The sequence below is a fragment of the Onychostoma macrolepis genome, chromosome 13 (assembly GCF_012432095.1).
Source record: "Onychostoma macrolepis isolate SWU-2019 chromosome 13, ASM1243209v1, whole genome shotgun sequence".
Lineage (NCBI taxonomy): Eukaryota > Metazoa > Chordata > Actinopteri > Cypriniformes > Cyprinidae > Onychostoma > Onychostoma macrolepis.
Genome location: NC_081167.1, coordinates 11,909,601 through 11,924,232, shown reverse-complemented (window position 1 = coordinate 11,924,232; position 14,632 = coordinate 11,909,601). Strand labels below are relative to the sequence as shown.

Below are 14,632 nucleotides of genomic sequence, written 5' to 3'. Positions count from 1 at the left end.
TGCTGGTGTTCGTCCACTGTGTTTTCTGATGTCCACAGTCAACGCAGCTATCTACCAGGAAATTTTAGAGCACTTCATGCTTCCTTCTGTTGACAAGCTTTATGGAGATGCTGATTTCATTTTCCAGCAGGACTTGGCACCTGCCCACACTGCCAAAGGTACCAAAAGCTGGTTCAGTGACCATAGTGTTACTGGGCTTGATTGGCCAGCAAACTCGCCTGACCTGAACCCCATAGAGAATCTATGGGGTATTGTCAAGAGGAAGATGAGAGACACCAGACCCAACAATGCAGATGAGCTGAAGGCCATTATCAGAGCAACCTGGGCTCTCATAACACCTGAGCAGTGCCACAGACTGATCGACTCCATGCCACGCCGCATTGCTGCAGTAATTCAGGCAAAAGGAGCCCCAACTAAGTATTGAGTGCTGTATATGCTCATACTTTTCATTTTCATACTTTTCAGTTGGCTAAGATTTCTAAAAATCCTTTCTTTGTATTGGTCTTAAGTAATATTCTAATATTTTGAGATACTGATTTTTGACTTTCATGAGCTGTAAGCTCTAATCATCAAAATTAAAAGAAATAAACATTTGAAATATATCAGTCTGTGTGTAATGAATGAATATAATATAAAAGTTTCACTTTTTGAATGGAATTAGTGAAATAAATCAACTTTTTGATGATATTCTAATTATATGACCAGCAACTGTATGTATATATATATATATATATATATATATATATATATAACAGAAATATATTAAATGAATTAAACTATAAATTTAAATTATATAATAAACAAACAAATATGGGGGACAAATAGGCAGAGAAACAATAAATGCATCAAACTATACATTACGACTATAGCAAATGAATATATCATATAAATGAAAAACTTCAAATAATGAATAAAACACAAATTACTAATTACTCTGTGTAGTAAATGCTGCTCCATCTGAAAGCACATGATGGAGATTTAAGTTGTCAGGCAGTGGTCTGCATGTAGATTTAAGGTGTTTTTTTAAGTGTTTAAGTGTTGTGAAGACTAGTATTTTAAGGATGTATGAAAAACATTTCTGCACATCAGCATGGTTTTCCTTCCCATCATTTTGTGATTTACATCCACTTACCTCATCTGTGATAATAGCAATGTACATTGTTGTGGTTGTTATTAATTACTATCATTTGATACTTGGTGTACAAATTTTTTTTTTCTGTTTCCAGATGGGGCACCGAACACGAGAGTACAGTAGAAGAGGAGTAAACCAAGATGATGGAGAACCACCACACCAATCTCACAGTCAGGAAAGGAGGGCTGGTCATCGGCCCTCAATATCCATGGTTGGGGGCATCCCCAGATGGCATAATATCATGTGACTGCCATGAAATGGGTGTGTTAGAGGTAAAGGCACCCAGCAGCCTTCAGAATAGCACTTTGATTGAGAAAAGCAAAGAGGACAGTGCATTCTGTCTCCAAGAGATTGGCGGGAAACTTTCACTGAAAAAGGACCATCAGTACTTTTATCAGGTGCAGACACAAATTCACCTGACACAAGCAAGCTACTGCGACTTTGTCGTCTGGGGACCAGGGGAAGATGGAAAATGAGAAATCCACATTGAGAGAATTCTGCCTGATACTGACTTGTTTGACATCATGTGTGAAAAGGTACGCACATTTGTCCAGAAATGCGTAATTCCAGAGCTACTAGCAAAAGTGTTTACAGCTCCTATTCTAGTGACATCACTTACCACCAAACCATCTGAAGACAAAGGCTGTTACTGCGGGGTGCCTGTTCTGCATAATGATGACAGACTTGAGTGTAAGTCAGGGATCTGTAATAGACCATACATTCACAAAAGTTGTTTAAAACTTGACTCCACACATTTGAAAATGTCAAGTTGGAAATGCAGTGAGTGTAAGTGGGAGATAACAAAAGAGGGATAACAGAAACAAACTGAACACAGTATAAGTTTGAAGCATTTTATTCAACAGAATAATATTTGTTCGATTCACATTCTTGACATCAAATTAGTTGTTTCTAATTAAAAAATATGAATTGATCGGCGTCATTGTCATTATTTAATTGATGGAAATAACAATCCATTGTGCATCAACACACTTTTTAAATGTTTAGCCCAAAGGAACAACTGATGGAGCCACATTTGTCAGTGCACAGCACACGTGGGCTATTTTATCAAGAGGTGTTAGACCTTTGGGATGCTCAGCTTCACACATCTGAATTCCTACTGTACTTTGAAGTATGATGTACGATTCCTTGCCTCTCTCAACATGAATCCGAACTGATGCAAGTCCTCGTGTGGACTCCAATTCCACTGGACCCAGCTGCTTTTTCCCTCTAGTAAAAGCTGGGATCTTAAGCTCAGCATTGTACAGACCAACGGAGTCTGCCACATCAAACCCTCTATCAGCCAATATCACATCACCTGCGTGGAGTTTCAGTCAAGTATTTGTCTGATGTTCTGCCTCCCCATCCTTTTGATATAAAAGAAACTGTTCCTTGTGGTGTTATGCTAATTAGGTATTTCATGGTATGGTGATGTTTGTATTTTGAGTAGGTCTGTGCTCTTGCTCTTAGGTCTTTAGGTTTTTCGATAAAAATCTCAAAGCGGTCAATAATGCAGGCACATCTGCGAAAGACCTGTCTAAATATCATAGGCATTGAGAGCTGAAGCCCTTCTCGATTTGGCCAACACACAAGTGCGGGAACAAGTCTTGCATTTAACACTTCAATCGTGTTCCGAAATGTTCTGCTGGCAGTTGGAATTGAGATCTTAAATATACAACTGAGCAATGAAAGGGAAAGGTTCATTCTCAGCCTCATAAGAGTTAACAGCAGTTGCTGAAAGGGAGAGAGGTTTGTACCAGTGCAAAAATTATATCACAAATGTCAAAACTACATGTAACTTGGAATATGTGGGGATTCCAGTCATTGCTTTTACTTTTTCATCGTCTTTTTCAAAAGCTAGTTCATCAAAAGTTCCTGATTTAATTTTGTCTTTCAGCTTTTGGTTTTCCTCCCTAAGGTCATTACATTCCCTCTGCAATCTTTCAAACTTTTCCTTGCATTGTCTGTTGTCACACTGTTGTTCATCCTCAGCAGGTGGTGCCAGCTCAGCATCAGGCACTGATGACAATTCTAGATCATCCAGTGCATCTTACTTCTTTTCAACCCTCTTGTGCTGCTCATGCCTCTCAATGTCCTTCTCCCTCTTCCTCTTCTTTGTGGCTGTGTGTGTGAGAAGACTGATGGAACCCAGTAAGGGGATCAGATTTGGCACCTACAGTGATAGAAGAAAGTTTGTGTGCAACAAGTTGAAAAAAAAAAAAAAAAAAATCAGTTAAATGAGTACCATTCTTGCAAACTGGCTAAACAATCTCTCCCTTAAACAAATGCTGATAACTATTCAAATTGAAAGTAAACCTTTTCTTTAATTATATCTTATCACAACCTCAATTTCAAAAAATCTGGATGCTATGTAAAACGTGTATCAAAAGAGAAATCATCACGAGTTTATATTATTGAAAAACAATCATGTTTATCTTTCTGAACAAGTATATATTGTCTTAGTACTACATATGATCGAATAAAGGCGAGATAGGATTTACAAATCATTGCATTTTTCAGTTTATTTAACGTCTAAAAGCATCCAAACTTTAACTTTAGCTAACAATTTGTGTAAGTTAACTACCGTATTAACTAATCACGGCCACTGTAGTTGGTTGCCTCAGTCCACAACAAAAACAAACATGTAAGAAGATTATGTAAAGATATGATTTATATCCAGTGTTTACGTGAGCGTACCTTTGATGAAGTGTTCACTGCAAATACGAGTGTACTTCGACGGCTGCCATTGTTTGCCCTCCCTGGGGACAGAGGCACGTTTAATGGCACAAATCCACAAATTCCTCCTCTCTGGATTTTCTTCCTCGGACGGGATTCTGTATAAGCATAGCCCAGGCTTGTCTCCTCTTCGGCTGGTACATCCTATTGCACAACAACTATCCGGCATTTTCGCTTAACGAAAGAAATCACTCAGTTCGTGCTTGGCGGGCAGCGGAAGATAGCATTGTTTTTCCCACCAGGGGGGCGTTCCCCTAGTGGCGTGACGTCACGTGAAAACTATCAATTGGGAGATCAAACAACTCTGAGCCATGTTGATTAAACAGCTCCCGAAAACACTCACCAATCACATTCATCCCCAGTAGACCTGGCAACCCTGGAGTTGAAGGGGCCTGAAGGGGATCCTTTATGATCAAAACCCCCTTATAACAAATGACTTTACCCAATATGACAAAATCCAGCTCAAGGTATCCTACAAAAGGGATAGCTGACCCATTGGCAGCCCGCAGTTGCAACCACCCACGGTCATTCAACCTTTCCTTACCCCAGGGTTCAAAATGTGCCAAGAAGAAACTCTCTGTGATGGTAGTTACCAGGGCTCTCAAGTTATAGCAAAAGTTTGGAGTGAGATTAGGGGAGGGGCCACGCAAAGGGGAGGAGTCACACAAAGGGGAGGAGCAAGTCAAATATTTGCAGCACCCAAAGTTTTTGCTAGCAGTTCAATTGTTCATAATTGACCAGCACAAATAGAAATTATAACATCTGGCAAATCTGATGAAAGACAAATTCATTCTAATAAAATAAAAAGATTTATGTATTTAAAAATACAAACGTATCAAAAATAAAAATAAATTTTGCCCCAAACGAGCCAACTGAACAGCAGTACTTAATGTACATACTGTAGGCTACTTATTTTTTTTTTTTTACTGCCTCACGTACCCCACTGCACAGCACAAATGATGAACTCAGAAAGAGCAGGTGTTGTTACTGGCCGCCAGGGGCGGAGCCAGACATTATAAACATCCGGGGCTTAGCCCAAATGTTGTTGCCCATTTGGGTGAACTAATCCTAATGTTTAGCTGACAAATGTGCTTAAGTTGAATCATGCAATAACGGGGTGGTCTAACTGCAAATCAAGGATCTCCAACAATCCCATTTAAATATGGGCTTCAGTTATTCTGAAGTGAATACATGAGGCCAACAGAAGAACATTTACTGTATTTATATTAGATTTCTTAAGGGAGTAGCATAAAAAGATAAACAGTGGCATACAGGGCCGTACGCAGGATTTTCTAAATACTGAGGTCCCAAAATGTAGATTGTTAGGGGGGTTGGGGGGCATGCTCCCCCGAGAAAATTTAGATTTTCCTGACTTACATGTGTGCATTTTAAGATGTTTTAAGGCTCATAAATTGGATAATAATATAGGTTTAAAACCAAGTCAGTGGGCAGTAGTAGCATAAATTCTTTTTCAAGATGTCACAGATTCTTAAACATGAGAATCAGATTAAATGTTGCAATGAATGATCCACACTACAAACTGGAAATAGAGAAGATATAGTTTGTTTATGTTTATGAATTTAATAAACTCAAGTTTATTACCAACTATCCTGGTAGCCTTCAGTAAAATCAAGTGTCTAAAATGATTAAACATAAATATTATTTTTTATATTTTTAATTCATACTAACAGAAATTAATCTTTTCCAATAATTTTAAACAGATTTTTACATTTTATGGGCAGTTTTACCTTTATAAAGCCATTTTTTTCTAAAAGTGCCCATTATCTTTTGAATCAAATTCTTACATTTCATCAGTGAAGAATAATAAGACATTTGGGCTGTTACCAAGCAAATGAAATCAACACAGAAGCTAAATTTTAGATATATTTACACACTGTTTAATGCAAGACATGAATGCATTTAACTGCAATTACAAATGCATAAATAATGTTTTGATATATTAAACATAAAACGTTAAATACTATTATTTTAAATGATTTAAAACATGAAAAAATCGGGGGGGAAATCAAAATGTGAAATTAAAACCTCCAGTAGGTGGCAGCAAATCACTGTTAATAACTGAGTCACTGCGATTGAACCGAATCATTTAAACGGTTGATTCATTCAGGAACAAAACACCATCATGTTGCTCAGAGACTCAAAGTGCTGTGGCAGTGTTTGAAATGATTTTTGCTGGCGAAATACAGCAAAAACAGCCAATATGGTGTCTAAAACGTAATTCTCTTGATATTAGCCCATTACTTATTGAACCGTTGTATAAAACAATATCACATTTGTATCCATGCTCATTTTATTTAAGAAAAAACGGCACTCTTCGTGTGATATTTATTAACAAAATGAAATGATATAAATATATACATTTTCTTCCCCCTTATCTTTAATTATGTGATCATTCTTAATGCATATTAATAGACTGAATCATGCACCTCTAGCTTTAAATGCGTAAGCGCATGAAGTTAGTCTAGCCAGACGTCATCATGTAGTCGCGCATGCGTGCACTCTGGTGTGTTTTATTTGGTTTTTGCCATATACTCGATAATGTCATGTCTCTCGAGTTCAGTATTTGCGCTAAACATGCGCAGATTTGGTTTGCATGAGCTTGCCCAAGACATTAATAAGTGAACATAATTTACAAAAAGTAACCCGCTAGGTAAAAATGCTTGAGGTGAATGAGATGAGAGGAGTGACGTGCTGAGTGATTCACAGGAGGCGTGGCTATGTAGGACTGCGGTGTGTAACAAACCCAAAACATTCGGGGCTCTTGAAAAAACACTCGGGGCTCGTGATACAAGCTTTACATATTTCATTAGCTTGACAGTAGTGATAAAATAGTATTAAAATTTATAGATACATTTATATTATAAAAATTTCAGTAGCAACCTATTTTTTCAACCTGGTCTCATAAAAATATGTACCTCTGCGCACTTTTTGTGCGACACCGTTTTACGTACCTTGCTGCACGTTTCGCTGCAGTTTCAAATAGAAATGTCCACTGAGTGGCGCTAAAACACAGGTTCAATATGTGAACCCTGACACGTTTTTATTACGTAGATATTGGTACGTATTGCTGTTTTTTTATTACGTTGCTTCAGATACTTATTGTGGCTGTTCAGAATTCAAATATCCCGGGACTGTCGCTAAAGGTGAATGCTCTATTGTGTTGGAAATATGCCCTACACCAAATCCAACCCTAAACCTACCCGATAGTGTTAACAAATGCAAAACTGATATAAAAACGTATAGTTGATGCAACTGGGCCATTTGAACGTCCTTTTACGCAGATTTTAACTGTTTTTTCGAACCGTAGTTACACGGGATCCGAACCGGTGCTTCTCGTCTCCTAAGTCCGTCTCCGTGAGCTACCGAACAAACTTGTCATCTATAAAAACCCATAGATATGAAGCTGGATTTGTGCGATGCTAACGTTCAAAAGCATCAGTTTTCAAATCTCCCAGCATATTAATATTGTTTTGAAGTCATAGCATGATATTCTCCTAATTGTGTGAAAATTACGCTTTATTAATCGCAACTCTGTAAATTTGTGTGAAAGTGTTCATTTATTTTGGAAACTGCAGTGATATGTACTTATTGGTACGTATTTTGTGTCATGCTAAAAAAGTGCACCCAGGTACGTAAATGCCATGAGACCAGGTAGCATTTTTTCTAAGTAGCAGTGTGACAACACACACATAAACACACAAACTACCTATATTACTATGCGTAAAATACGAGATACCCGACTGGCAAATTAGTCACTCTTTTGAGTCTGTTCTTTTCAATGAACAGGCCTACCTCAAACAAAGCACAGTGATTCAAATGAAGATTCAGTCTAACTCAAGCACTAATATCGTTTGGCAAGGTAAAACAATCCCCTGGCCTGAAGGCAAAGAACAAGTAAATTAAAATATATATTATATATATATATATATATATATATATATATATATATATTATTATTTATTTATTTATTTTTAATCTGAAAGCATTTCCCTCATACTTTTCAGGTCAATTAAGATGTACATGAATAAAAATAACACATAGCCTAATTTGTGAAAATTAGCATTTACTCATTCTGGACACTTATGATTAATTCTGTTTTTGGCATTGTCGACATTTTGATATACATTCCACTAATATGCATTTTCTTTTTTAAATATTTATTTGATGAATTTTGATTACATATTGTGTAAAGTAGGCTAAGTGTGCATTTAATCATCAGGTAGCATAGGTGCACACACAGTAGTCTCAATCTGAATTCTTGTATGAGGATTGGACTCTGTGACTCTTGTTCGTCATGTTCCTCATTAGTAAATCACCTTGGATTAAAGCTTCTGCTAAATGAATAAATGTAAACATAACAGCTGTGACGAGAAAAACTGGTTCACCGTGTCAGTGCGCAGCGTCCATAAGCTGATTGATTTGTTGCATATGTCAGATAGTTGGCCCTCTAGCTAGCGGAAGAATACGTATTAATAATTATGCTTCATGAAATCACGGTCTAATTACATGATTTGTTCTTATACTATTGTGTCCTTAAATTATAACCGTCGTGCCTAACACCTTCAGCCATAATGACTATTCATACGATTATTTTACTTGCTGAACGAGTTTTGTGACAAGTTGTATTTTGCCGCGTCGCTTGCTCGTGCTGGAGCTGGTTTAACTTTGGCCAGTCTTGTATGACTAGAACTAGTGCAATCAGCATATGGTTCCTTAAATTAAAAGGACAGTCATCTGTCATCTGTGGGCGGATCTATCGGACTTCCCTGTGCTGTCGCTTTCGATTGTAGCGTAATTAGCAGCTGTACGTGCGCAACGGTTTTACTTCGACCTGAACTGACACTAGTGCTGACTGAGGGACCGACGGTGATCCAGCGGCGCACTGAAACCTGCTCCAGACACTGCAGATCACACCATGAGTGTCAGCTCAACACGGAGCAGCGGGGAGGACATCGACGAGCTGGAGTCAGTCAGGTGAGCTGTTTATTTCTTGACCTACTTGGACCTTTCTATACGCATATTCACAACTCTAGGCTATCCTATACCAGACAGAAAGCACATGGGCTCAGTTAAGCGCAATAACCATACACTTTTATTATTATTATTATTATTTTAAACTCCCCTAAATGAATTTGTGTATTAATCTCCGATCCTCTTTTATGTTTCTTTACCTACATTTGTTTCTGTGAAAGTAGTTTATCATATTGTTTTACAGTGTTATACGCAAATGTTAAAATGAAAACAAATAGGCTAATAATAATAATAATAAGAAGAAGAAAAAAAAACAAGTTTATGAAAAGTAAAATCTTGTCTGGTTAGTGCCGTTGTAAATTGATTTGTACCTACACCTGTTGTTGTTGAATAGCGTCAGCGAAAAAATGAGGAAATACTTCTATCAATTTACTCGTCTATTGTGAATGAAACTGATTGCTCATTCACTGATATATAGGCTAGGCCTAATTAAACTTTTTGTTGTTGTTGTTGTTTTTAAAGGGCAACATAGCAAAACAAACATAAAGCATTATTTTTCAGTGTAGCCTACATTTTAATTTTATATTAATTAAACAAAGGCTTTTTATAAAATTCCAACATGTCAGGGTTATATTTCATCCCAAAAGAAGCCTGTTTTAGGACCAATAATTTAATTCATTCATTCATTGTTTGCATTGTGACATTATTTTCATGACCAGTAAGCACATCTCAATAATGCATGTGGATGTTTTACATTCGACTCTCAAAGGACTGTTGAAACAGTCATGAGAATCATCCTATCCTTAAATTAGGTTTTACAACAAATATTGTTAGAACGTGTAGTCCTACATAGTTGACAATTTTAATAGCTTATTTTATTTATTAATTTATTTTGCATTACAATACAATTTACCCCACAACATGCTAAGGACATTACTTGATATGTAGGCATAATGACGGACAAACACATCATATCAATACCAGCATACTGGAACAACAGCAAATATGTCACTACATTATGTATTTAAACAGAACAACAGCCTGCAGGTTATTGTATCAAGGTCGCTGTTCTGTAATATCAGTCTGTTAAACAGAAAAGGATGGTGCTGTGTACAACCTTCTTGAAATACATGACAATCCTAAATGGATTTCCATTTAAGTAAAATATGCAAAAATATGCTTTTTTTTTTTTTATTGCTGCAGTAATGCAGTGATGCGTTATCGTTGTTTTAAGAGTAATCACTCCTGTACATCAATATATGATATGCATATCCATTGTGTTGTCTAACCCAGATTTCCATTTCCAAAAAAGCTGTCTTGTAACTGTGAATGTTGACAATCAATGGATATCAGTATACAACTTGGCTTGGTGTTCAACTGCCCCGTTCTGTTTCTGTCTGTAGCTGGTATCATTATGATTTGTCCCGACATGCAGCTGAAGCTCTTCTCCTTTCGAATGGGGTGGATGGGAATTTTTTACTCAGAAACAGCAACAAAGGACCTGACTGCTTTGCTTTGTCTGTCCGGTAAGAAATGTCCACTTCGGACAAAAGTTCATTTGTTATCCACTCAGCTGAATCACTTTGATATTAAAGTGCTATATGCTCAGACACAAACAGTCTTGAATATTTCCCTTGTGTGCACTCCATTCAGTTTACGGAGACAATACGACAGTAAACTTTACTGTCACTTTTGATCAATTTATTGCATCCTTGCTGAATAAAAAAATACATAAAAAAAAAAATCTTACTGACCCCAAACATTTGAATGGTTGTGTTTGTATACAGTATATACATATTTAATACCCTAAGTGAACTTATCTGACCTTTGTTATTTGCAGCAATATAGGCACTCGACATTTCGAAAATTAGTTTTCCTCTGACCTTTTATTAAGTTAAAAAGTCAAAAGATGAACCAATATGGTTTTTGTTAGTCCTTTTATTTTTCCATTTCTCTTATTTTCTGTGGTTATTTAGATTGCTTGAAGTTTTTCAGTTCCCCTTTTCAGTGTATCAGCTGTAAACCTCACTTTGTCTTTAAAGTAAAGCTATCAGCTATTAGCTGAATCCTACTTAAATATATAAATAAGAATCTGATTCACACAAGCCATAAGGCAGTAACCTGCCTGGTCACTGTGACTCTGACTGATGCTTAAATTCCTGGTAATTTGGCGCCTTGTTTGTAGTGTGTGACCTTGTAGAAATAATTAACTGCCTATTTCAATACAATTAGTGTGGTATTGATTTTATACACCAGTTCTACAAACAAGTTAACAATGAACAATGATGAGAGTTCAGACAGCAAGACAACACTTCCTCACTGCCTTTTTCCATCTCCAAACCTTTTCAGAGCAAAGGATTCAGTGAAACACTTTCATGTCCGGCGGCAGTTTGGCAAATATTCCTTTGGCTTCAATGAATTTCCTTCCCTTCAGGATTTTTGCAGTCACCTTGCCAATCAGCCGCTGCTAGGCAGTGAGACAGGTGAGCTATGCACTTTTGATTAACAGTTCACAAACTGCTTTTCATCACTTCTCTGGCACAATGACCCTGTTTCCTGTTTCACTCTTGTAACCAAGGAAACCTGATAGTGCTGCGGTTCCCATACCCACGGCAGGTGGAAGAACCATCCATTTATGAGACGGTGTGTGTGCATACGGCCATGCAGACAGGCCGGCATGAAAACGACCTAGTGCCTAATGCTCCAGCAGTAAGTCAAAGTGACATTATACAGACCTACATGCACACACACATATTTGAAAGAGTAAAGTTGAAAGTCTTTTTATGTTGTCAACAGCTTGGCACTAAAGAGGGTTATCTGGTTAAACAAGGAGCGATCATCAAGGTATGGTTACACAGGTTACTATATCAATATAGACTAATTAAAAAAATTCAACCAGTGTTTGCAGTAAATGTCGGTTTCAAGCTAATAAGGTAAATTGTAACAGGGCTAAACTGGTTCTAGAGCAAACCTAGACCTAGTTTTCTTGGCTGATGGTTTCATTTTTATTTATTTTCTGGGCAGAACTGGAAGCAGAGATGGTTCACACTGAATAGATATGAACTTAAATATTTTAAAGATAAAATGGTAGGTCTGTGTATTTTGTATAATGAGATTTATAATTAGATAAGTATTAAAGTTGATTGTTTATCTCACAGAAAACTGTCTCCTCAGTTTGTAGAGCCAATACGAACCCTGTATCTGACGGAGTGCTCTGCTGTGCAGTTTGATTACAGTCAGGAGAGGGTTAACTGCTTCTGGTGAGAGATTTATAATATGGTTGTAATTCATGAAACCTAAATTACGCACGTTTTTCTTTTTGGAAAAATTCTCAAAATTTGAGAATAGAAACTTCCTTAAATTGAAACTGTAATTACAGTTACAATACTTTATCCTGTTGACTGCAGCGCTATGTTAGTATCATTGTAGTTGTAGTTGTAGTTTGTATAGTTTTTGTTAATATTTTGAATTAGATTTTGTTTTATATTTGATTAAATTTGTTCTTATATTTTAAGTTTTTGTAATTCATTTTATTAGTTATTTAAAATGTCTATATTGTTTTTCATCACATTTTTTTAATTTATTTTTTATTTTAGTACTTAGACTTAAACTAAATGAAAATGAAATAAAAAAGTTTAATTTTATATTTTGTATTTCAAGTAATGAACATTTTTTATGGTTTTATTTTTAGTTAATGATCATAACCCTAGTTTACTGCTGTAGTTCAAATTCAGAAATGTAATCTACAAGGTCAGTTCATTTCTGAATGGCACATTTTATTTTTAAATGACAGGGTGGCTACAGTTAAAAATGTAACTCATAATAGAGATGCCTTAAAATGTTTAATTCAATTACAAAAGTAAAGTAAGTCCCTTTTCTGTTGTACTAGACTAAATATCCTGTTGTTTTTACATCTGAAACTTCTGCAATTGGCCAACCATAAAATTATTTGCTATTTTTGGCAACTGAGATTGAGCTGGTATATCTGCAGCATTCAAGTGTCTGACAGCCTTCGGTTCCTGTGCACACTAAATCAGCATTACAGACAATCTGCAAAGCATGAATCAAAATTCACATTGTCTGTGTACAGACTATTTAGTAATAATAAGAAGTAATTACAATTTTATATCAAAATCCTAATATTATGTTGTTAATATCTATTGTGTATCTGATATTTTCCTACATGTAAGTGATTCTCAGTAATGAGGAAGTGTAGTCAGAAACTCCTATACATGGACTTCCTCCTACCCACATATTTTCCAGTGCATGCTCAATTTCAGCATTTTACTTCACAATACAACTCATTAAGATTTTTCAATTTTTTGTCTTTCCTATAGTCTGGTGTTCCCTGAGAGGACGTTTTATTTGTGTGCAAAATCTGGTGCTGAGGCAGATGAATGGATTAAAATACTACGATGGAAACTGGTAAGAGGAACCAAAGTTAACCATGAAAGGACAGTCACTATGAATAATCAATGTACGTAATAGTTAACATGTCAAATAGAATGTATTATTTCTTTGTTCCAGTGGAAATAAATTCATCAGAGCCCACTTTACCAGTCTAATCATACTACAAATATATTTGTCTCTCTGTTGTCCTTATCTCTAATGATGACAACCCTGCATTTCCAGTCACAGATAAAGAAAGGACGATGATGTTCAACATGGAGAGTAGTAGCAGCGGAGCAAATGCGAGCTGTGCGCAGTTATTAGTAAATACAGAGGATTCATTAACTGCATCTGATGCTCTGTGATCTTGGCATCATGGTTGTACAACTCATCACACCTAAAATATCTTTTGGGCAATGAATAACACAAGTTTTTACATCTAAGAGAAGCACAGTCCCGAGGCACCATGCTATTGTGCTTTATAAAGGTATCTGGAGGCGGTGCACTACCAGTGTTGAGATTATAATTGACAAAGTTTGTTTTTGTTTTTCCCATATTGTTGTGTTAAGCTTTCAGTTCTTCTCATTCTTCTCCAAACCAAGTTAAACAGTGTGTCTGCTTTTAAACATATGTACGTTCCCTCTTATATACGTTTTCAAGTTTGTTTGTTGAATCCTTTGCATGTAATAAGCTTTTTCTAGAATAGAGAGCTGCTGTAATTACATATTTTTGTAGGCCAACCTGGAAGCTAGAATCAACCTGGTTCCCTCGACAAAAACTCAACAGGAATTTTCCATTAGCTTTTGGGTTTGTTCATCATGATAATATTAATAAATAAATACAATGTATGGATTTTAAAGCTTAAATATAATCACTGAAAATAAAAAGCAATATGTAGGCTATAAAAAAAACATCACCACTACTAAGCTTCTGACAGCTCTTTCGGTTTTTATTTAAAAAATATTTTCCCTGAAAGTTAAGAGTTAGAATATCTAACAGGAGTGGAATTATATACTATATGACGAGGCTGTGAATGCAGACAAGTTTACCTGTTTGGCTTAATGACATTTAATGTCCCCTACAACCTCTGTAGACCAAAATGTGAAAAAAACCCAAAACTTGAGCTTGTGATAACCACAAACCTTTTTTCCGCTCAAACAAAAACCGACTCAAAAAACCCAAGGTCTTCAGGATGATGGAACTGAAAGTGCTAAAATGCTAACTTGTCACTGGGTTTTAGGCTACAAAAATACTTAATCCCTGCAGCACTCTATAGATCATCAAAGTAAATTTATAATAAAATTATAAATTCTCTAAGTACCAATGCTACTTCTAATGTGATGTGTTGACTAAAAATGAACACTCGTGTTGTTTAGAAACATGTAC

General features: G+C 36.2%; 1 protein-coding gene and 1 pseudogene across 1 annotated transcript; one reads left to right on the top strand and one right to left on the bottom strand.

Moving 5' to 3' along the window:
* Positions 1–1,969: 1,969 nt before the first annotated feature.
* Positions 1,970–4,442, bottom strand: LOC131552318 (THAP domain-containing protein 1-like; annotated as a pseudogene).
* A 3,532-nt stretch (positions 4,443–7,974) lies between these two features.
* Positions 7,975–14,512, top strand: dapp1 (dual adaptor of phosphotyrosine and 3-phosphoinositides). Its single transcript, XM_058796892.1, has 9 exons — positions 7,975–8,860; positions 10,261–10,383; positions 11,207–11,340; positions 11,436–11,566; positions 11,654–11,701; positions 11,882–11,944; positions 12,032–12,117; positions 13,195–13,282; positions 13,490–14,512. Exons 1-9 carry the CDS (start codon positions 8,802–8,804, stop codon positions 13,511–13,513), a joined length of 756 nt encoding a protein of 251 aa, XP_058652875.1. The 5' UTR covers positions 7,975–8,801; the 3' UTR covers positions 13,514–14,512.
* Positions 14,513–14,632: the final 120 nt, after the last annotated feature.

Coding starts and splice junctions, on each gene's coding strand:
- dapp1 (XM_058796892.1), top strand. CDS start 8,802: ATGAGTGTCAGCTCAACACGGAGCAGCGGGGAGGACATCGACGAGCTG. Junction 11,341..11,435: donor GCTGCTAGGCAGTGAGACAG/GTGAGCTATGCA, acceptor CTTGTAACCAAG/GAAACCTGATAGTGCTGCGG. Junction 11,945..12,031: donor AATATTTTAAAGATAAAATG/GTAGGTCTGTGT, acceptor CTGTCTCCTCAG/TTTGTAGAGCCAATACGAAC.